This window comes from Chrysochloris asiatica, unplaced genomic scaffold (assembly GCF_000296735.1).
Source record: "Chrysochloris asiatica unplaced genomic scaffold, ChrAsi1.0 scaffold00306, whole genome shotgun sequence".
In the NCBI taxonomy this organism is placed as follows: Eukaryota; Metazoa; Chordata; class Mammalia; order Afrosoricida; family Chrysochloridae; genus Chrysochloris; species Chrysochloris asiatica.
In genome coordinates this window covers 1404606-1427302 of record NW_006408824.1, presented here as the reverse complement: position 1 = coordinate 1427302, position 22697 = coordinate 1404606, and the positions used below count along the sequence as shown (strand labels likewise).

The following is a 22697-nucleotide window of genomic DNA, read 5'->3' as shown; positions in this document are numbered from 1 at the left end:
TGTGTTTACCTTCTTTCACATTGTAATTGTTTTGATCATAGACTGACCTCCCAGATCCTCTGAATTTGTTCTTACAGTTTTGTTCTTTTCTCGACTCTTCCAGTTGTCTATTGAGTTCCGGGAGGTTCTCCCAAGTATGTCAATCTCTGGTTATTGTCTGTTCTTGTTGGTTCTCAGTCTACAGAACTACCTTTAGGATGTTTTGTAGCGCAGGTTTGGCTTTGGCAAAATGCTTTAGCTTCTGTTTACCCAGGAATGTTTTGATTACACCATTGTATTTGATTGACAGCTTTGCTGGATAAAGGATTCTTGGTTGGCAGTTTTTTTCTTTCAGGGTTTTATATATATGTCTCCCCATTGCCTTCTTGCCTTTATGGTTTCTGTTAAGGGATCCGAGCTTTATCTGATTCGCTTGTCTTTGTAAGTAACACTTCTCTTTTCCCTAGCAGCTTTCAGGATTCTCTCCTTATCTATGATTTTGGAGAGCTTGATTATGATATGTCTTGGTGATTTTCTTTTGGAGTCTAACCTTCCTGGTTTCTTTGAGCTTCTTGAATGCTTATCTTTTCGCTTTTCAGGATGTTAGGAAAATTTTCTTCCAGCAGCTCTTCATCTATCTCCTCTATGGATTTGTGTGATTCTTTCTGTTCTGGAATGCTGATAATTCTTGTTACTCCTCTTCATGTTGTCCAACATAAATCTTAGACCTTCTTCAAATTTTTTTATCCTTTTTTTGCTTGCTCTTCTATCGTTGTAGTTTTGAGAGATTTGTTTTCCAGCTTACCAGTTCTGACTTTGATCTCTTCAATTCTACTTCTTTGCCCTTTCAGTATATTGCCTATTTCTGATATTCTAGTATTAATCTTTTGGCCCTCTTTCTGTAGGTTTTGAATTGTTTCCAATGCTGTATCTATCTTATTTGATTGTTCCTATAGTGCTTTCCTGACTTCCTCCTTATTTTTCTCAATGTTTTTGAAACATTTTATAATCTTTTTTCTGAATTCATTTTCAGGCATTTCCAAGGCCTGCCCTCCTTCCAGAATGGAGTCTAGGTCTACTTCTAGGTCATTTGTGTCAGACATTTTATCTTGTTTCTAGACATGTACTGTTATGGTCATCTGCTTTTGCTTCTTGAACATGTTCAGTGGTTATCTGTGGCCTTAATACTTGTGTGTGTGCTTTGGTGTTTCGTATGCTTTCTGATTGCCTCCAGGTAGATGTGATCAAGAGATGGGCTTCCATTTTCACTCTTTTTATTGCTTAACTCATAGTAACTTTCGCAGGTGTGTCTGCCTCCCTGGTGTATGGCAGTTGGTATTGGTTCTTGCCTGGATTGTGGAGTTTTATAGGGTGTGATTGATTATAGGTTGACTATATGGCAGCAATTGCTGTCTCTTCTTGGGTAATATAGGGAGAGAAAGAGTCCCCTAAGGGTTAAAGGGGGGACAACAACAACAACAAAAAAAACCAGCAACAGCAAAAAAATAACAATAACAGATTGGATACTGTAGTCTATAATTGCAGAAAAGAGAGAGGATAGAGAGAAAAAACAAAGTCTGTAGACTAATATGAGTTTTTTTAGTCTCTCTCCCACTCCACAACCCGTTCTGGCCTTTTCCCTATTAATGAACAATTCAGTGCCGCCTGTGACTGTTTTGCGCTTCTGTTTGGTTTTAAGCAGGGACTGCCCCTTTAAATGCTGAGAGGATCTGTGTGCATGTGTGGTAGAAAAACCCTCTAGTGGTGGGAGTGGGTGTCCACTTGCTCCAGCACCCCCTTTAGTCACCAGAATGGAGGTGCACAGACAGTGAGAGGCCAATGAACAGATACCAAAAAAGTCAGAACAAAACAAAAATTATTGTCCACCTTTGTCTACGAGGTTCCCGCAGGTGTTATTCCGTGGCAGGTCTGCTTGATACCCTGCTTGGTCTTGCCGTTTGATCTCACCCAAGTTGGTGACTCCAGGCTGCTGAGCCCAGCAGGTTCGAAAGTACAAGGTATCTTGCTTTTGCTATAAGTTCCACTAGCTATAAGCTTTCAAACTTTTAAAATATTTCTATATATGTGGTTCAGAGTTTTGGAGTTCTCCCCCGATCCCACTTTGCCTGGTATTCTGTGTTGTTGCTGACGGAGACCTTCACTGCACCTCTACCCTATCTGCCATCAAGCCCCGCCTCTGATAGTCATTGTATTTTAAGATAGCTTTTCCATCCTGTTTCTCATTTCTTTCTGGGATTTCAGCTAGTGTGTTAGGTATTTGGTGCTCTTGGGTGCTCCGATCTGTTTGTTTTATACTCTTTTCCTTTCTGATTGTATTATTTATATTGATATATTTTCAAGATTTTCTTTTTCCCTCTCAGAAAGCTATCAAGTCTACTGAAAAGCCTGACAAAGGCATTCATCTTTTACAGTTTTTAAAATGATTATTTATAGCATTTCCAGTTTATTCCTTGCTTATAGTTCTTCTTTCCTGAAATCCTCTTATCTTTTCCTGAATGTTGTTCTTTTCCACTAGAGTCTTACTGTATTAACCATAGTTATTAATTACATTAATCATAGTTATTATGTTGTTAAGTGGCATCAAGTCAGTTCCAACTCATAGTGACCCTGGGTAGGATTTCCGAGGAACAGCTGGTGGGTTTGAACAGTGCCACATAGTTGTACGTTCTCCATAAGATAGTTCCAATATCTGGGTCATCTCTGAACCTGCTTCCATTGATTGATTTCTCTGTTGACATTGGACTTTTTTTCTTTCTTCACGTGTGTTTCTTGTTTTGTTGTTTTCATTAGTTGTTTTTATTTTTTAATTTGATACCAGATATCATATGTAGTTGAGAAGGGATTGATGCAAGATAACTTTTGTGCTTGAAATAAAGTTTCCTTTTCTGCTTTTGACTGTTAGTATAAAAAGATGAGTTAGTCGGATCCAAAGTTAAGATGGAATTGGGTTTTGTTGCCATGGCTGCCTTCAGTGCATTGTTGGCTTCAAATTCAAATTATACTATATGTATTTAGTTTGGGAGCTGGTGTTTCAGAAGGTTTGCCTTTGATTTCCCAGCTCTGCCTTCATCTTTTGGCCTTTTGTGCCACCTGAGGGAGAGTCTTGCCATGCTCTTGCCTCTCTCCCGCTAGCCTGTACAGTAGAAATGCTGCTTGATGGTAGCTACTCTGTGCCTCCTTCTAGTTCCAGCTCAGTGACACTATGTTGGTAGCTTGTACTTGGCCATGTTGGGAGTATCTATGCCACTAGAGTCATCAACAATGAGAGCAGTTGTTGTTAAACACTGAGCAGAGCACCCCATGTGGGGGCCCCTGAAGACCCACTGTGGAGATGGATGACTTGGTGGCCTCCAGCCAGGTCAGCTCTGCAGTGTCAGAACAGCTCTGCAAGGTGGTCCAAGCCCACAGAAAGAAAATGAACCCTGGGGGCACCTCCACATGCAAGGGGCTGTGGGCTTATGCTTCCACCCTCTCCGTCCCTCCTTTCCTATTAGAACGTAGCCAGGACAGCATGGCTGTGGCTCTCTCAGACTCCAGCTCAACGCAGGATTTCTTCAATGAGCCAGCCAGCTCTCTGGAAGGCTCCCGGAAGTCCAGTAACACTGAGAAGAAGCTACCCACTCCCAGTTCCCAGGTTGGGCCCACGGGAAAAGACCTGCAGGCTGCCACAGAGGAAAGAGGTACAAAGACTTACTGAAATGAAATATGATAGGATGAATATAAAGATAATGTTCACCCATGTAAACTAACACATAATTCACAATAAAAACTTAAAAAAAAACCACAAAACTTACTGAGGGCATTAGAACTGCTTGTCACTGGTGCCCTGTGGGAGTCTGGCCTCACGGACAATGATGTCCACACAGGCCTCTCCACCCTCAAACTGGCTGGGGCATGTGCAATGGGGGCTGTGAAGCCAAGAGCAGCCACCTTTGACCTATCCAGCCTTGCTGGAACTCCAGATACACAGTGAAATCCTGCCTCTTCCCACCATGTATTCCAAACTGGTGGGGAACTTGTCCCCCTCGGAGCCATGCTTCCTGCTACCTTGAGGAGAAGGGGCTGGACTGCATAGGTGCAGTAAGTATCCGTCTAAGCCCATGCCCAGCAGGCAGTTTAGAGGAGCCAGTGCCTGGTCTTGACCAGTGGTGCTCTTCTCTCTCTGCCACACTCTTGGGCTTCCCAGTGGGTGGCAGCCCCAGCCACTGTGGCCCCTAAGGTTCAGCGGCTCCTGTCCTCACTATGGAAAGGTAGCATTGTTGTGCCAGCAGATGCAATGCGTATCCTTCCTGTGCTTCCTCACTGCTCTGGTACCTGCTCCACCTGCATTATCCAGGGCTAGTGTTGCAGGCTCCTGTCCATGCATCAGGCAACAGGTGGGAAAAGCCATGGGCTAGACTGGCTCTGGATGCTAGGAGAAACTAGGTAGGGTGTAATAGCCCACCCTGACACTGTGGTCCACAGTGATCCCTGAGGATGCTCCCACTGTGGGGCCTGGTCATGCACTTCCGTGGGTGTACCACTCAGGGTCCCACAGGCACCTGTTGTCCTGCTTCCCCTCCTTTGGACTCACCAGACACCCCAGGCTCCCAGGAGAGATACTCACAGAACTGCTGCCGGGGTTAGTGCTTCATGTTATTGTGTACTCTAACTTTGGCTGCAGAGAAGGTTTACTTATTTACCTGTAAACACTGCCCACCATCCCACCCCTAACTTCTGGCCCCTGCAGCGCCCCCCATCCTCAGCCACACACACATTGTTACTATACGAAGCAGAGCAGATTTGTCCACATGGGGGGTCCATGCCATGGACCAGGACCTGACCAATAGTTTCCTGGGTTGGCCTTCCCTGCTAGCTGGGCCTCCTCATCCTGGAACTACCAGACTGACCAAGCTATCACTGCCTAACTCGAACTCCTTCCCCAGAGCAGTGCTCACCAAGAAGAGGTGTGTGAGCACTGCAGGGTAGGGTGGGAGTGAGGTATACAGCCAACCCTAGGGAGCCTGTCCTGTGGAGTCACCCTCTTTGATGGGGTGAGAGGCTTTCAGAAGTGGGCAGAGGTCAGCCTCTCAGCTGTCAGTGCTGTAAGACCTGTGACTCTTGTGCTCAAGGTGGTGGCGGGTTAGGTCCCCTAGCTTTTCAGGGTGCCCCCTGAATATGGCCACATTGGGGGCTCAGGGAATGAATGTCCAGTGATTATGTTCCAGGATCTTCCACCTTCACTTAGCCTTCAGTGATGAGGGGTGTCCTGAGAGCTGGTTTGCAGCCTGCCCCTTCTTCCACTCGGGCCTGAGTGGAAGGTGTGATGAGCCGTCTTATATGAAGTGCTGGCCATACCTGCTACTGCTCTACTGTGTCCTGTGAAGATGCTGAGTGCTGTGTGGTTGCTGGTGTCATGCAACAGCAGGGCAGGGCCTGACCCAAGATGATCATCTATCTCTTCCTTCTCAACTGCAGGAAAAGCTGATGAGCCCCTGGAGAATGTAGAGGGCTTCCAGGCTGAACAGGGCAGCCAGAGGTCTGCTGCAGAGCACCCCCATGCTGTCTGCCATCCCACCAAGCCTGTAGCATCGGCCCCTTCCACATGGGAGGCCAGGAGGCGAGGGGACCCCTTGGGGGAGCCAGCTTTCCCTCAGGGGCTGCCGGCTGGTGCAGAGGAACAGCGCCAATTCCTCACGGAGCAGTGCATTGCCTCCTTCCATCTGTGCCTCAGCCGCTTCCCTCAGCACTACAAGAGCCTGTACCGGCTGGCTTTCCTCTACACCTACAGCAAGACCCACAGGGTAAGAGCTGCCAGGAGGGAGAGGTGTCTTCTGCCTAGGTAGGTAGGAGATGGGAGAGCAGAAATATGGCTGGGGGATAGTCCAAGGTAGTCCAGATTTCCAGGTAACAGGCGATGGGTGCAGCAAGGAATGTTGACTGGGAAAGGCTTGAGGACAGGACCCTAGCCAGATCTTGGCATACATGTAGAATAAGAAGGAGAGCCAGAAAGCACATGGGCCTTCCCATGTGGGATCCAGCTTGGGGCGTCTCCCTGCCCAGTGTCCAGCTCCCTTTCCCTGCCATTTCTCTGTCCTCCCCCTGGACCTTCTGCTTCCTCAGTGCACCATACTGAGCTAGTCCAGCATCGTCCCTCTGGCCTTGGGAGTCCTTCTGGCTTGGAGAGCCCTTGATCTGGGCTCAACAGGCACCCTCACAGCTCTAGTTCATGAATGTTCTACTCTAACTCTGAAAAGCTCATGACTGTGTCTTAACATGTGTGTTCTTTTTTTAAAACTTTTTATTGTGAATGGAATGAATGTTGCTAGATAATATCATCAGCTTTACTTCAACCAATCATATGCTTTGCTGCAACTAAATTATTACAGTCCCCTTCCTGAAACAATTATCATGCTTCCTTCCTGTGGCTTTTCTTTTTCATCTTATTTTTCACAAATCTACGAAGCAAAAATACTTTATGTACACATGCAAAACAAGAAATAGATATTCATTTAAATGTCCAACAGGCACATTTTGCAAGCCAGCCTCCTGCCTGCAGGCACACAGTCCTTCTCAATCCGAGGATCTAGAGTCCGCAACTGCTCTATCTCTCCAGGCCATCACCTATGTTACCATCTCTGCTGTCACCTCTTTTATAGGTAGGATCTCACACTCCACTCATGCTCTTTCTTCTTGATAGTCCTGGGATCCTGTTCCTGAAATGAAAGATTAATTACTCCCCCTTTTAGTTCCACATCTTCTACAGTTGTAGTTGTGACAGTCACAGTTAACCCTGGTAACAATTACTCACAATTGAATCGTAAAATCCTATCACCACCATCCCCTTTCATCAGATCCATCTGGAAAAAAGGAAGACTATTCAAAGGGGTTCTACATTTCCCCCCTTTTTCTGAAACTAAGCACACTCATGAAAGTTTGTAAGCCAGCCACTTCATGCCTTTATAGCTCCTATTTTTGATAGCCAATGTCTAAGTTGCCTGTCCCTGTCAACCCAGTGCATTGAGAAAACAAAGTTGATCCTCAATATGAAGACTCCTTCCATTTAGGTTGGAATTTTGAGCAACTGCATCTGTAAGCAGAGGTCCAGTTTATCAAGTTGTAGCGATTTATACTTGCTTGCAATATCAAGCATCTTTATCTTCATCTGGTCGAGTTCTAGTCAGCTAGCTATCCAATCTTGCTCAATGGATACTAGCTGCAAGCTTGGGAGTTCACACATACCTCCCCACACTTTAGACCAGTTGGCTACTTCACTTTCAGCTCTAGCTCCCAATGGCTCAGTCAGTGCCCATGCAGATGTGTTTTCTTTTTACTCTTTGAGCATACAAGGGGGCTTCAAATTTTTGTGGAGACATTCCATTATTTTTCAACTCCTTTTTCTCCATGAGCTTTTTGAAGCCTCCTTGTGTTTACTACAACTGTTTTAAACTAAATTTTAAGTCCCTTGTCTGGGTTTCCTTAGGGATGACTCTTAACACTTTATTCTTTTGCTGAGCAATTACTTTCTTTTTATGCCTTGTAGGTATTTTTATTATTGTTTTTGCTGAAAATGGGACATTTGAATATCATGAAAGTGGTAATTAAAAGCAAGGATGGACAGACTTCATCTGACATACTTTGGACATGCCATCAGGAGGGACAAAGAAAATGACATTATGCTAGGTAAAATAGAGAGTCAGAAAAAAAAATGGAAGACCCTCAACGAGATAGATTGATACAGTGCCGGAACAACGCGCTCAAACATAGTAGCGATTGTGAGGATAATCTGGATCAAGCAGTATATTGTTTTGCTGCCCATGGAGTTGCTATGAGTCAGAGCTGTATCAACGGCACCTAATAGAGCACTAGTAGGAATCAGATTATTCCTTTTATTCATATGTTGGGTTTTTAAAATTTGTTTTGGCTTGAATTTATATTTTGTATTGTTGAAGGCTGTGGGTAGTGACTTTACCTATTTCTGCACAGCCTACCGTCCTGAACATGTGTGGTTACTTAAGTTTCTGTCCCTCTGCTTGTGTTCAACCTAAAAAGCCCCTCTACCTGCCTGGTAGACTGACCCTTTGCTGGGGCCCTCCCTCAGAACTTGACTTGCACTGGACCTAGGGACCAGCTCCAGAGGAAAATGGAGGGTCTCCTCAGTTGCTGTTTGAGCACACATCTTGCCTGGCATACAGGTGGCTTTCTAAATGCCCCTATATCCACAGAGGCTTTTGAATGTCCTGATTTTCCAAATTTTTCTCCTCCCAGTCTGCCTATCGTTGTGTTTTGATTGTGCCCTCCTGCATCACAGAATCCCTGATGATGTGAATTAGCTGTTTTCAGATTTTTAAAAGCCCTGGACCTCATTCAGACAAAACCTGATCTGGAGCCTAGGCGCCCAGAGCAGACAGCAATGTTCTGGATGTCCTTGGGAGACAGTTCCTGGGGCCTCCCGCCGTGACCCATCCTGCAATATTAGCTTCAGGACCCCACAATATCCATTTGAAAACCACTGTTTTCTGTTTAGCCCAACTGTTTCTGATACAAGGGACCCTGGTGGCACAGTAGGCTAAGTGTCAGGTTACTAATGTTAAGGATGTGAACGCACTAGCAGCTCTGAGGGAGAAAGATGAGGCAGTCTTCTCCCATAAAGACTGACAGCCTGAGAATCCCTAGGGAACAGCTTTACTCTGTCCTCTAGGGTTGCCATGAGTCACAATCCATTCGATGGCAGTGAGTTGGATTTGGTTTCTGATCAATGGCTTGCTTCTAGCCACAAAGTCCAGTCTGCTCTCCTCAGGGTCTGGACGAGGGAAGAATGATAACCTTCCACAGGTGTGGTGAGTCCTAGGCACCGCTACCTGAACTGGACCTTTCCTCAGGTGTGTGTGTGGAGAGGGGAAATGGCTGTGCAAAGCTCCTGAGCCTCTTGGAGCTTCAATTTATGACAACTCTGGTACCATGATCTGCCCAAGACCATCATTATCTCTCCATACTTGAATGCTGCAAGGCATGTCTGCCCCCCTACCTCTTGTATGGACCTATCAGGGTCTCCAGTATGGCACCCACTGATTCCATAGGCACCTTCCCTTGTCCCTGTGAGCTCCCTGCCAGGCCTTCTCCTAAGCTATCTGGATGCTTTATGCCTTCGCCATCGATCTAGTCTGGCTCCTTCTGGGGCCCTGGGAAGCTGGGCTGGGACAATCAGCTCTAGTGTAGGCTCGGCCCTAGGCCAGCTGCACTCTGCACAAGTGCCTCCTTTCAGCCTCTTGAGAGCCCTGGAGGCTCCTCCTAGCCCTTCACACTCTGCCCAGTCTGGTAGAAAGGTCATCAGAATAGCTGGAGTGTGGCCATGTCTACCCATAAGAGGGGTATATGCAGTCCAGGACAGCTGCCAGCAAGCAGGGCCTTGGCTTTCTTCATCCTCACCCATATCCCGAAATCTTGGTTGAACTTTATTTTCTTGGATTTTTAATGAGAGGGCCATTGGGACAGGTCTCACAGCCCCCAGGAGCCTCAAAGAAGCTGTGAGACCATGACTCTGAGGAGCTGTTCTCAAGTCTCATGAGCAGTGAAGGGTCTCCCAGGAGTCCCCTGGCTCCTGACACACTCAGATCCCTGAGCAGCATGGTCCTCCCCACCTCACAGCCTACCACAGCTCCTGCTGGTCATGCGTGTGTCCACACCTGGTCTCTCCACCAACTTGACTAGAAGAGTCCCCTGACCCTGAAACATCCTGTGGAAGATTCAGCTCAGGTGTTCCTGCTTCTGCTGGAGTCTTTCACCCTCTTGGATTGGGTCAGGAGCATATCTTTGGCACCACATATCCACAGTCAGGTGGGCTCATGTGTTCTGAGTGCAGGTGACTGTCTCCTGCCCTTTTCCCTTCTGTGATCCCACCAGGGCCAAGCAGACCAGAGCAGAAGTCTGAGAGGGCAACTCTGTAAACCCACCAGGGCTGACCAGACTGCTGGAGAGCCCCACCTGGGCTGAGTTGTTTAGATTTCCATCAGGAGAGACCTTGACTCCATGACCCTGAACCCAGGGGCCAGTCAGTGGCCAAGCACTAGTAGAGCTTGTGAACCTGCTCCTGGGCTTCCTGGGTCCCACTGGCTGAGGTCTCAGGCTCCATCTCCTGGCATTTCCGAGACCCAGGCCTGTGCAAGGAAGTCTGAGCTTGATTCTCACCTTACCCACACCTTTCCTCACTTTGCGCTCAGCCCCTATGGGGATCATCTCCTCTGGACCTGCTAGTGTCCACTGCAGGCTTAGAGGTGGGGCAGAAAGCAGCTTCCAGGGGCTTGTGAAAGAGTTGGTTTCTGGGAGTGGGGCCTCTAGCACCTGGACCACTGGGCAGAGCAGACACAGTGATTTAGCCCATGTTTTCACTCCTTTCCATGACAAAGAACAGTCAAATTTGTATCAAGTTGGAAGTGTTAAGTAACAGCAACATCAATTAGTCAAATGTTTGTCTTTGTATATGGTATATAGTGTACTTTTCTGTGCATGAAAAACATTAGAAGAAACACTTCCAAATACAATAAAACATCTTCACCATAATAATACAGCAATAATAACATTTTGCAGCAAGTCACAAAGTAGCACCCATTTGTTATTACAAACTATTGTATATACGTTGAGTTTTTAATATAGTGTATTTTAGAGGAATTTACAGCGGTGAAAGTCAGATGTTTATAATTCAGGGACTACTTTTATTAAAGTGATTAAACAAGCAAGCGAGTAAGATCTCAAGGAAGCAGAAGCTGGAGAGACAGGGACTGCAGAGCCCACAGAGGGAGAAGTTCCCCTGGAGCCTCCTGAGAGAGACACATTTTCTGGTTGTTAAGGACATCCACCTGTGGTATTTCTGTTATTGCATCACTAGAGAACTAAGACAACAGAAGGGACCAGTCCCTGCAAAAAGACCTCATACTTGGTGAAGTAGTGGGTCAGTGAAAAAGAGGAAGACCCTCAACAAAATGGAATGATACAGTGGCTGCAACAGTGGGCTCAGACACAGGAAGGATTGTGAGAATGACGTAGGACCAGGTAGAGTTTTGTTCTGTTGTACATGAAGTTGCTATGAGTTGTAGCAGACTTGATGGCATTTAACAACAGAACACTAAGGCCATACACTGGAGGTATATTCTGTTGTAGCAGCACTAAATGTCTGAGGTAGCCCCTGTGTGTAGATGGGGCCTGGGGCCCATGGCCACAAAGTGGGGGACTGTGGTCCCACTTTTGGTTCACGTTGTGATGAAAGCCATTTGTGTGAGTATGGCCTGGCCAGGTGAGAGCAGACAGCAGGACACACAGGCTTGGGGGCTGAGGAGAGGTGTGAACGCTGAGGGGTGGAGGCCCAGTCCTAAAGACCTCAAGGAGAAGGACCTGCTGGGGTGGGCTGCACCATCCTCGTTCTAGTCCCAGCACTTGTGTTCCAGGGACGAACCCGCTGAGCGGCATGCTTGTCACTTGGGCTGTCTTGTCACTTTGAGGCTGGAGGGGGTTACACATGTGAATGCTTAGGTCTAGGCTGGAGGATCCACTGTGGGAGGATGGTCGTCGGGAGGGTATGGACAGGCCAGCTGGGGAAGGTGTGTGCTGTTTCTGGGTCATCAGGAGATCCAAAGGCTCTTACCCACAGCCCTGGGTTCCACCACGGACACTGAACACGCCCCCTCCCCAGCATGAAGGCCTTGTATCAAGCGGAGCAGTCCCTCTGGCCCGAGACATGGGTCTCTGGTAGAGATGAGACCAGATCTGCCTTTTGGGTTTGGGGAGGTCCCCTAGTAGAAAGAGGGGTGCCAGATTCATGCAGAAGCTCTGGAACACAGGGAGGGCATGGGGCCTGTGTATGTGCCCACCCCAGGCCATCTGAGGCCATACTCTTTAAGCCAGCCCTGCAGGCATACACAGGCTCCAGAAACAAGCCCTGTAGCCAGTGATCAAAGTCATGTCTGCAGGGGAGGCTGTGAGGACACCTCGCCTTCCCTCCCCACGGGCGCCCAGCAGCCCACACACTCACTCCCAACCTACTTCTGTCTCCCCAGAACCTCCAGTGGGCCCGAGACGTGTTGCTAGGTAGCAGTATCCCATGGCAACAGCTGCACCACATGCCCGCACAGGGGCTCTTCTGCGAGAGGAACAAGACCAATTTCTTCAACGTGAGTACTTTGCTTGTTGATTTTCCCAGGCCTCCCATTTGTGCTCTCACTCTATGTTTCTAGGAGGTATATGCCACCCACCACCCACCCTGCTAGATGTCATTCTTGGCCACAGGCTTCAGCCCCCTTGGAGAGCAGACACATGGTGTGACCATGATGCACCCTCAAGACTGGTCTGCCAACTGTGGAGAGAGGCTGGGCAAGTTCCAAGGGCCCCTGGGACCCTGGGATTGTATAGCCACCATAGTTTGTGGTAAGGGGGGGCTCCAGGTCCCTGGATCTTGCCACTAGAGTGCTTGACAGGCTGGTGTGTGGTCTTGGTGTCTCAGAGGGTCTGCTTGAGGCAGGGCACAATGCATAAAGACAAAGTTTGGCAAGTGCTGGGCTTCCCATGCATCTCTGACTCCAGTGCTAGAAGGGATCCTTCACAGATCTCTGTCTTTGTGAGGCCTGGATGCCTCCTACCTGCCCCTCGTGGTTCCAGCTGCCCTTATTAAAGCCCTGCCTTTTTCCCCCACCACCCTCCCCTCCCTGTCCTAAGTCATCCCTCCTAGTGGAGCCAGCTCTGAGCCACAGTATTTTCCCTGGTTTTGCATTACATGGTGGGAATTGGAGGGTTGGGGACCATTGTGGTGGAGACAGTTTTCGGGCTGAACAGGGGCTCTGGGCCTGTGTCTGCAGCCCTCTGTTTGTCAGTATTGTAGACGCTGTAGTAGATGCCGTCGTAATATGCACATTACGTAATGTTGTGGGCTTCCCTCCAGGGAGTGCCTGCCTGTCCATTGACAGACTTCCATTGACCGCCTTGCCTTGAGTTGTCATGCAACAGTCTATTGTGGCGCACATTGGAGGAATTTTATTCTTCTGAACCCCAACGTGTGAATGACCCCCATTCACCATGGCCTCTTAGTGGATATTTAGACGGTTTCCAGTTCTTTGTCACCACAATGTTTCATGACTCATCTTTGTACATATATGCAAGTCTTCATTTCTAGAATTAGAACTTATGGGTCAAAAGGTTTGCAGTACCGTAAATGTTTGAATAGTAGACACGTGACTCCTCCTCCCACAAAGCATCCAAGGGGTGGAATCTCCACTGATGGGCCCCGCTTCCCCTCCGCTCTCTCCTTCTCACCTTCCCACCCCCTTCTGCCCTGCCCCAGGCATGGAGCATGCTCAGTGTGTGACCTTGTCCCTGTCCCGTGCACTTAACCAAGTGGGAGCAGAGGTTTCTGAGGGCCACCCGGGGCTTACAGGTGCACAGGGTCAGGAGAGCAGCTGACGCTTCTCTTTCTAGGCCTCGCTGGGCCCACTACCTTGCCAGGGGTTGGTCAAGGGTGCAAGAGTGGAGGCTAGACCCCTAAATGGTGCAGGGGTGAGCACAGAGCCAGCAGATGCCCTGCAGTCCTTACTGTCTTGGACCGCATGCTGCCCCGCCTTTGCATGCTCTTCCATTGGCCTGTTGACTGGACAGCCCTCCTCCTAACCCAGGCTGGGGACATCCTGTTACTTTTAAATGAAAGTTGTTGAAAATTGTGTGGGTCACAGAGCCACAGTCTTTCACTTGTAGACCCAACCAGCCCATCGCAGTGGCCTAGACCCTGCCTGCCCACCCAGGTACCTACTCTTCTATGGGGGAATGCTCTCTTTTTCTGAGTGTGTGCACAAAGCAAAGGGTCCTAGTGGGTCAGTGGTCCAAACCCCCCAGCCACTCCTCAGGAGAAAGATGTGGCAGTCTGCTTCCATAAAAATGACAGCCTCAGAGACCCTGCCGAGCTGTTCTCTGTGCTTCAGGGATGTTGTGAGTTGTCATCAACTTGGCATTGGGTTTTGTGCACACAACAGATGGGCTAGTCCTGGAGCTTTCGACACTGACTTGCTTGTTTCCTGGCAGAACATCTCAGAGAAGTCTCCATGTGTCCTTCACTGTGTATGAGGCCGCAGTCCCTCTTAGCAAACATGTGCTTGGGCCCAAATGACCTGTGACATCAAGTCTCCTCGCTTGGCCCATCATCCTGCAGACCAGAAGTGCCCTGCACACAGGTGGCTGCTCTGCACCATGTGAATGCTGGGTGTGTGCCTGATGGCAAGAGTGAAAGAATGGAGCTGGGGAGGGAGGGAGACTCACTCTTTGGCAGTACGGCCCCTCCCCAGGGCGCTGCTCCCTGCCCTCCCCTTGTCCTTCCTCCCCAGCCTGTGCCTTGGGAACCCCTGCTCCTAGATGCAGGCCAAGTCGATTGCAGCTCAGCTCATTGCTCTGACTACAGGGACCCCAGTCAGTGCCCTTTCCTGGTCTTCACCAAAGCTGGCACAGGTTGTTGACCAGTGTGGCCCTGCACTTGGTCCTGGCTGAGATCCTGTTACTTATTTCAGAGGGACTGGCTGTGCCAGATCAGCAGCAGATAGTCCTGGATACTGGTCTCTCAGCTGCCCCCATCTCTGCTATGTGTGGGCATGAGGGAAAGTGTGATGGACACATACAGGAGTCTCAGGGAACAGTGGGAGATGGTGGCTGGGGCTCAGAGCAGCCACACACCCAGCCCCTGGGTCCTAGAGTCACCTGACTCTGCTGCTTTTCTCCACTGGGGAGCCAGGGATGGGGGCTTGGCATGAGCACTGCCTGAGGGAGCCCCAAGTGTTGGGTACCACAGGGTGCCTGTGTTTGTGAAGTCCATTGTCCAGAACCATGCTTAAGGTGGTAAGGGTCACTACCTATGAGGTTGCCAACTGATGGCCCCCACCAGTGTGTGTGAAGGGGAGATGGCCCCAGGGTCACTGCCTCCTGGGCTCCTAGGTCCCCTCATCCCCACATGAGGATGACTTGGGGAAGACTAGTGCTTGGCCCAAGTCCTACAGTCACCCTGAGATCCAGGCCAGCTAGGCTGACCCAGCTATGTACTGGAGGTCCCATAGGGACAATCTCCTTGATGCCTGTGTGCCCTCAGGACATCCAGGATTAGTATTCTGTCAGCCTCAGGTTTTCCTAGGGGGAGGCCTTCTTGCTGGATAGCATTCAGGCTCTGGCACATCTGGCCTCCCCCACAGTCCCCTGGGTCCCACTTAGACTGCTCTCACTGGTTGTATAGCCCGTGTGCAGGCCTGGCCCAGAGATGACCCCATCCTGGTGCATGCTGGTCTGGGGGTTATGTGCACCTCCAGAGGAGAGACAGCCCTGGTGAGCTAGACCAGACAAGGAGTGTGCCCTGGGTCTTGTCCTGAGGCAGGAGAGTCCTGGAGGATGACAAGGGCCAGTGCTGTGCTGAGACAAGTTCCCAGGCAGCCTCTTGACAGCACCACCAAGGAGGCCACTATCCCTGGGGCCAGGCCTGTCTATACAGGGCATCTTTTCGTAGTTCATTCCAAAACATTCCTGTAGTAATCCAGCCAGAGCTTCTCGCCGTCCTTCCCCAAAATGTTTGCTTGCTTTGGCCCAGCAGCCATCTACTGGGGTTTACCCATAAAACAGATGTAGCAGGTTATCCCTGGACCTGGGGACTCTCTACACAGGCTGGAGTTACCCATGGACAGGTACTCACATAATGGGACAGGAGGCCCTGACATATGCCTCAAAGTTGCTTTAGGACCAGGACTGGGTCTACAGAGCCCTGGGCATGCTATGTAGGTGAGGCTAGGTTCCTAGTCTCTATCTGTCCAGATACAGTGTGTACTTGCTTGTGAGGGCCAAGAGGCTACAATAGAGAGATGTCTTTGAGATGTCATGTGGCTGCCCTAGGTGGACTAGGGGTACTGACCTGAGCAAAGCCACCCAAGATGTCACATGGCCACCATAGATCGACTGGGGCCAGGGCTGGAAGTGATAGTGTTCTCAAGGGCTCCACAGATTATCTTTGAGGGTGCCCCACAGGCACTGAGGTCCTGCCTTAGGGATGAGGACTTGCCTGCCCAGCCATGCAGCAGTGGGCACTCGTACCTGGACTAGTTATGAGCTCTGTTATGGTCAGTGGTATGGTAGCACACACAGACTGCTGGGCTTCTAGCTGAGGTGATTCTGGGTATAGAAGGGCTGGCATAGGAGGTGGGTGGGAGCCTGGGGTCTGTGAGTCTGTGGGCATGCCCGCTCCTCAACGGGCATAGCAGGAACATCCCCAAGAGGAGTAGAATCCTGCATGGAGAGGCTGTCTGGACTAGCTGTCCACATCCCTCAGGATAAGCCGATTGCCAACACTATCTGATTGGTAGGATTGGTGGTGGCTATTCCTCCTCTCCTCTTATCCCCTAGAGGTCACCAATGGCTGTGTAGAAACTCCTGCCCTGCCCTGGCCACCAAGCCTCACCCTCTAAGAATCTCGAGTCGCCTGAGGTGGGTAGATGAACTGTGCCAGTGCTGGGCTCTTGCTCGTCTGCTTAGTTTGAGAGGAAACCCAGTCATGTCAGGAAGAATAGAACAGATGGAAAATTTCAGCCAATGAACTGGGAGCTGCTTGGCCATCTGAGGAGCTGCCGAACTGCCCTATTTTTAGTTTTGTTGAGATGATCTGCGAGCCAACGGCACAAAGAATAAACAAAGGAAATAGTTCACGTTCTCAGCATCTTTCTAGGGTGAACACTGTGGCGTCAGTCCGAGACTTGGACCTCACCGATCTGACTCCTCTTGATGCTGTGGGATACTCACAGCTTCCTGGAAAACTCTAGAGACCCACTGCCCTAACAGGGCCACAACACAGTGTTAGACATCCCAGCTCATGCCATGCACCCTCAATCACAGCGTGAGAAAGTTCATGGTGGTCACTCACGATACCTGCTCTTTCAGGCCATCCAGAGACAGCCTTTGCCTAGATGTGGACTCAGCTCTACAGCCATGTCAAGGCATTTGGGCAGGGAGACCTATCCCCTGATGGCCCCTTGCTGATGGGCATGTGAGCTGGGCACACAATCTCCAGGCTACATCACATACTCTGATGCTGTCGTCCTCCCTGTGACCCCGTTCCGTCTATTGAGTTAACTTGTTTCGCGTTCATGAAAGGGTGAGCATTCTTCAGTGCAGGCCTTTCTTCCTGCTTCATATTGTTTCTCAGAGTTTGGCACTTGGACTGGGTATTCCTATCAAGTCCTTCTGATGCTCATGGACCACAGTCCCAGCCAGGCAGAGAGGGGCTGCTCTGGGTACTGGTGTGCTGTCTGGAGGTGCAACCAGGGCTAAAGGCAAAGGTACACAAAGGCTGGGGGTCCTGGCCTGAGAGGAGGAAGGGTGCCTGCAGACCCCAGTCAGTTCACAGTCCCTACTGAGAACCTCTTTGAAGAGGTGGAGGCTGTCAGTGCCTTCTGAGCTTTGTGCCCTGGTTCCTACCAAAGAAACACTGTCTCCAGCTGAGGGCTTGGAGAATGCCAGTATTGGGCTCCTTTGGAGGGGACAGAGAGAGGGACCAGAGATGGGAGCTGAGGTGGCAGACCCTCAGGCCACCCATCAGTGCCAGATCATTTGGGATGGTACCTCCCTGCTAATGGAAAGCAGTGGTTTTCCTGTGTATCATTCCCCTTCTGCCCCCACGAAACTCACCAGGCCAGGGCGAGAGGGCCATCCTAAAATGTCCCAAATTTGGAACCCCTAGACGAGGGCAAGGTCCTGAGGCCAAAGTCCCAGAGGGGCCTGGCTGACAGCATCTCCTGGGACCCAGAGAAAGGCACTGCTGCTGTTGCCCCACGAGAGGACAGGTCCTCAGGTTCCAGTGGGGACGTGGGGCCCGCCTCTGGCCCATCTCAGAGCCGAGGCCTGGCCTCAACCATTGTGCTGTCCTCCAGGGTCCCTGAGGCCTTCCAACTGCCATTGACTGTCGCAATGCTGCATCTGTCACCTATAAGATTTGTCACAGGCCAGTTGTCCTGCCTTGCCTGTGGACATTTACTCTGTGTATTTGGGGGGCATATGCTCTATGGGCAACCTCTGTTATGTATCCAAGCTGCAGTTCTCATCTTCACTTCCTGCTTTTGTCTCTGACCATCCCCTGACTGTACTTAGAGTTGGGGCCAGGTAGGAAGAGTCCTGTGTCTTCCTCTCCCATGAACACCAACTGGTGTCCAGCCCTCATCTGTCTGAGAGGTGTGCAGAGGCAGCCTCACATCCAAGACTGTAGAGTTTGCAGAAGGAACCTTTTCCCAGTTGCCATGGTCTCTCTACTGTCCAAAGAAGGGCAAGCCACATGAGCCACATGCCTAGCCCCCTCATGTAAGTATCTGAGAGTCTGAGCTAGTGACTGCCAAGCTCTGGTACTCCCAACGAGTTTCAAGCACAGGATGGAGGTGGTTCTCTGGCGTGAAGGTTCGCCATTTGCCAGTGGGAGCATATGACGAGGAGGAGGGCCCGGCCACGGCTCCATTCCCAGCCAGACCCTGCCTACTCTCAGGGTTTAGGCCTCTTCTGACCTGCTTCCCAGTCTCCAGAGTTGGCCTCAGTCGATGAGCTCACTGGTTTTCCAGACCTTTTTCCAAAAGAAGCCTTTCTCACACAGCTGGTGGGCGGCTGCTCCAGCCGGGCTGGGAAAGGCCAGAGCAACGTCCTGCTGGCAATCACCCAACACCAGCTCTTCTCCCAGAGGCTCCACCGCCCTTCTGACCCGCTTCTGTCCTGAAATCTGCTCTGCCACACATCACCGCCCCATCCTCTCACTTTCTTTTTCTGCTTTTCCTATCTGGAAAGTTTAACCAAGTTGCTTCTAAGAGAGGAATCAGATCGACGTCCAAATCAGAGCTCCAGATCCCAGCCTGAGACCACCCCATTTCCAAGGGACCAGAGTGCCAGACAACTCCATCACTTGTGTAGCTCAGCTGGCAGGCTGGGGAGTGACAAGGAGGGCTGGGTCTGGGCAGGTTCTGTTGTCAGCCCCCTGGAGCATCCTGCAGGTTGTGAACCACTCTGCCCACTGGTGGGAGGATCACTGGTATGTTTGCCCTGCAGGCCTGGTGGGCTATGCAGATTTGGGGCTAGACTTGGCCCTGCAGGACAAGCCTCGGCAAGGAAAGACTGGCTGTAAACCTAGCTGCCTCTCTGGATGGACCAGCCTATCCTACCCTGTAGCAGGTTGCTTTGTGGTCCAGCCATGGTCACTGCCACCACCCAGAGCCTGAATCATTGCCCCCATCTCCACTCGGAGTGAGAGCTCTCAGAACCCCACAGTGGCCAACCATAAAGACTGAGGTACAATGCAGCTGTTCTTGGTTGCAGTGGCTGCCCTAAAAATGGTCTGTCCTAGCAGTCTGGGGAACAACTCGTCTCCATGGCTTAGAGCAGCCCATTGTAAGCACCCATTACCCTAGGAGGCCCTGGCCAATTGTCACACTGAGCCTCGTTAGTCCCCACTTGCCCTAAGACCTTGGAGCCAACCATCCTCCCTCTTCCCTAGATCTAGTTCTGAGATCCACCCTACCTCTTCTCTAGACCCCAGCCAAGGGCTACCCTTGGTTACGCTGACCTCTTCCCTCCTGTTCTTTTCTATCTCCACTCTGCTCTGCCAGCACCCACTCTGCCTTCTGGAAGTCCCATCTTTACTTCTCACCCTGAGCTCCAAACTGGGTTGGGAGGGTCAAGTGAGTCAAGCTGGCATGGACATGGGTATAGGCAGGCCATCACAGTCACCCTGGCAACTGCCTTGGGGGACGGGGATTGGGTAGTCCCTCTCTGCACAGTGGTTTCCTCTTAGTAAGTGGGTGACTTTGAGGGCCACTTTGCTCTCCACAAACCAGGTGCTCAGAACTTTCTGATCATATGGTTTTGAGTGGTCGGTGTGGCCTAGTTTGCCAGGGCAGACACAGCCCAAGAACTAGGAACCACCCCTGCCGTATCAGCTGTACTTTGTCAGCCTAGGTGGCACTTTTTCTCAATAGTTTGTGTCTTCTCAGTGTCATCTACAGGTGTTTGATGGCTGTATCACTTCACCATTGTTAAGCAAAAGCTCTAGCTTGTCAAAAAATAGTAGAGATGGGTGTCTGTGCCTGAGGGAGAGGTCCATGGGTGCAGGTAGGGAATTGCCAGGCCCAGCTGCTTGGAGCAGAGGGCAGGTGGGTGTGGAACCACTTGGAACCCTCAACGCTCAGCTCAGGATGAGGACCGTTAACTTGAAAGTAGCTTCTTGGCACATATGATATAGTCTAGGAGAAAGACAGTCTATCACATGGGGCCTGAGTGAGGTGATGAGCTACTGAGTGAGGAACCAGGTCGATTCAGGCCCAGACTCTGGGTTATGATGGCTGCAGGTGCTTCTTGGCCACATGGTCCCCTAGGCAGCCCAGCTGCCCTCATACAACAGCCCTGCCCTAGGCTCAAGCCCACAGCTGATGGGAGCACTAGGTCTTACCAGCCACCACAGTGTGCTCTGGGCAGATGTGACTTGCACTCTGTACCAGGGGCTGACACCATCTGCCCGGGACTGCCCTGCCAGACCATTTCCTCATCTCTCTGCTGTTCCTTGCTCAGCACTGACAGGATGATCAGGAGTACAAGTCGAGAGAGGTGGAGGTGGGGAGGTAGCACCTGTCCTTACAGGAGTCCAGGAGAGGTTGATTGGACAGCACTTGACCAGCGCCCTGTTGCCCTCATATGACTCGTATATCTCAGGGCTGGAGTGGAGAGATAGGTGGGCATGGTAAAGACCCCATGGCAAAGCAGTGTCTGAGGCTTTTGGTCTTCTCTGTCTGGATATGAGTGAGTCACAAAAGGGCCTGTGGATGACCAGAGTAGCTGTGTATTGGGGACCCATTCCAGCCAAGGGCTCAGGCCTCTTAACACCCACCCCCCACTGGCTGGCTTCTGCCTTTCCTTCCCTAGAAGCAGTGGCCAGGAGAGATGGGCAGTTCCCAAGCTGCCTGTGCCCACCCCGACCAAAACTGGGAGTTGACACAGTGTGGACTCTGGAGTGAGGGCCTCCCTTTTCTGTGACATAGACGCAGTGACCCTTCTGAGGTAACATGGAGGAGTAGCCTCCCAGCAGGAGGGGTGAGGCTTGCAAAGCAGAGGCTGAGACAGGGGATTCCTAAACTTCCCTGGCTAGCCCACCCTCTGCCAAGCACCTACTATTACTACTGACACAGCCATACTGGGAAGTGATGGGGTTGTATTCGGTGACCCTGGGGAATTTCCTGCTGTTGTTAAGTGCTGTTGAGTTAGTTACTTAGAGATTCCTCTTAGGGTTTCATAGATTCCCCATATAGGGTTTCTAAGGAGCAGCTGGTGGGCTTATCCCGATGACCCTGTTTGGTTAGCAGTTCATTGTTACCGTACAATGCCACACCGGAAATTTTGTTGCTGCTGCTATTAATTGCCATTGAGTTAGTTCGATTCATAGCCACCAAGGATAGGATTTCTGAGACTCTGCTGTGTGTGTGTTAAGTGCTGTCGAGTCAATTCCAACCCATAGTGACCCTGTGTAGGGTTTCCAAGGAGCAGCTGGTGAGCTTGAACCACCGACCTTGCAGTTCAGACTGACTTTGCAGTCTGACGCGTTAGCCCACAGTGCCACACCAGGACTCCAAGACTCTGCTGTAAACACCTCTAAGTTGTCTCTACACATGTCACTCTCAGAGGTGCTCTTCTGCCCCCACTGCTAGAGTTCAGCAGTGTGGCCTCTCACTTCCCTACACGTATGCCAGGGGTGCTGTGCGATTGCCACCTCGTGTACAAGGTGGCGACAGCTCCCTGTACCCTACACACGTAGGAGACCTAACCCTACCATGCTCCTGTTGTGGCCCCGTGCCCAGGGTGGTCCCCATCTGGACTGTCCAATCCCCAACTTCCCGCGGTAAGGGCTCCGCAGCCCCCCATCGCAGTGCCGGCAGATAGACCTGGACCCGTGAGGATTGGCCGACGAAGTCAGTGGTGCTGGGCCCACAGCCAGGCCCAGCAAGCCCGCGCCCGGGCCGGCTCAGCCCGCCCCGCCCCGGCCCGTGGAGCCGCCTCGGCGGCCATGGCCCTGCGCCCGCCCCTGCCCCACTGCACAGATGCCACGGAGCCGGCGGGTAGGAAAGCACCCGGGGCGGGGGCTGGGTTGCCATCACGTCTCCCCTGGGCCTGGCCCACTGGCCGGGCTGCCTAGGGCGCAGCAGGAAGCCAGTCCACGGGGGCTGGGGCTTCCCTGGTGCGCCTGCGGAAGAAGTTGGCAGGCGACGGCTGTGGGGCCCCTGCGCAGCGTCAGGTGGGCGGCCGGGGCAGCGTGTGGGGGTGCACGCGGGGCGCCTCGGAGGAGAGGCGCAATCCCCGAGCGGGCCTAGCCAGTGCTGGCCGGCGCACTGGGGCTGCGCTGCGCTGCTCTGCGCTGCATTGCAAGGCGCCACCGAAACCGAAAGCCGACCGCCAGGCCGGGTCTGGGCAACTTCGCAGCGGGCGGGCGGCAGCGAGGAGGAACAGCGCGGGCTGCCCGGGGATGGTGAGCGGGAGTGGGGGGGAGTCTCTGGCTGCCAATAGCCGCCCAGTGGGGGCGGGAGAACTGTCCCTGCGCCCAGAGGGGGCGGGCAGGGGGCGCACCGTGCAGCCGGGGTGGGGCTAGGCGCCTGCAGTTGCTTGTTTGTCTTTTGGACTGCTCCTGGGTTGGGGGTGGGACAGCCCGC

General features: G+C 51.3%; 1 protein-coding gene across 1 annotated transcript in view; it reads left to right on the top strand.

Moving 5' to 3' along the window:
• The window catches only part of CABIN1 (calcineurin binding protein 1), a 156345-nt gene that overhangs the window by 120921 nt on the left and 12727 nt on the right, over positions 1–22697 (top strand). Inside the window, exons 24-26 of the mRNA XM_006874951.1 lie at positions 3495–3680; positions 5458–5783; positions 12030–12143. Coding sequence (XP_006875013.1) covers positions 3495–3680; positions 5458–5783; positions 12030–12143 — 626 coding nt within the window. The remainder of the gene's footprint in view (positions 1–3494; positions 3681–5457; positions 5784–12029; positions 12144–22697) is intronic.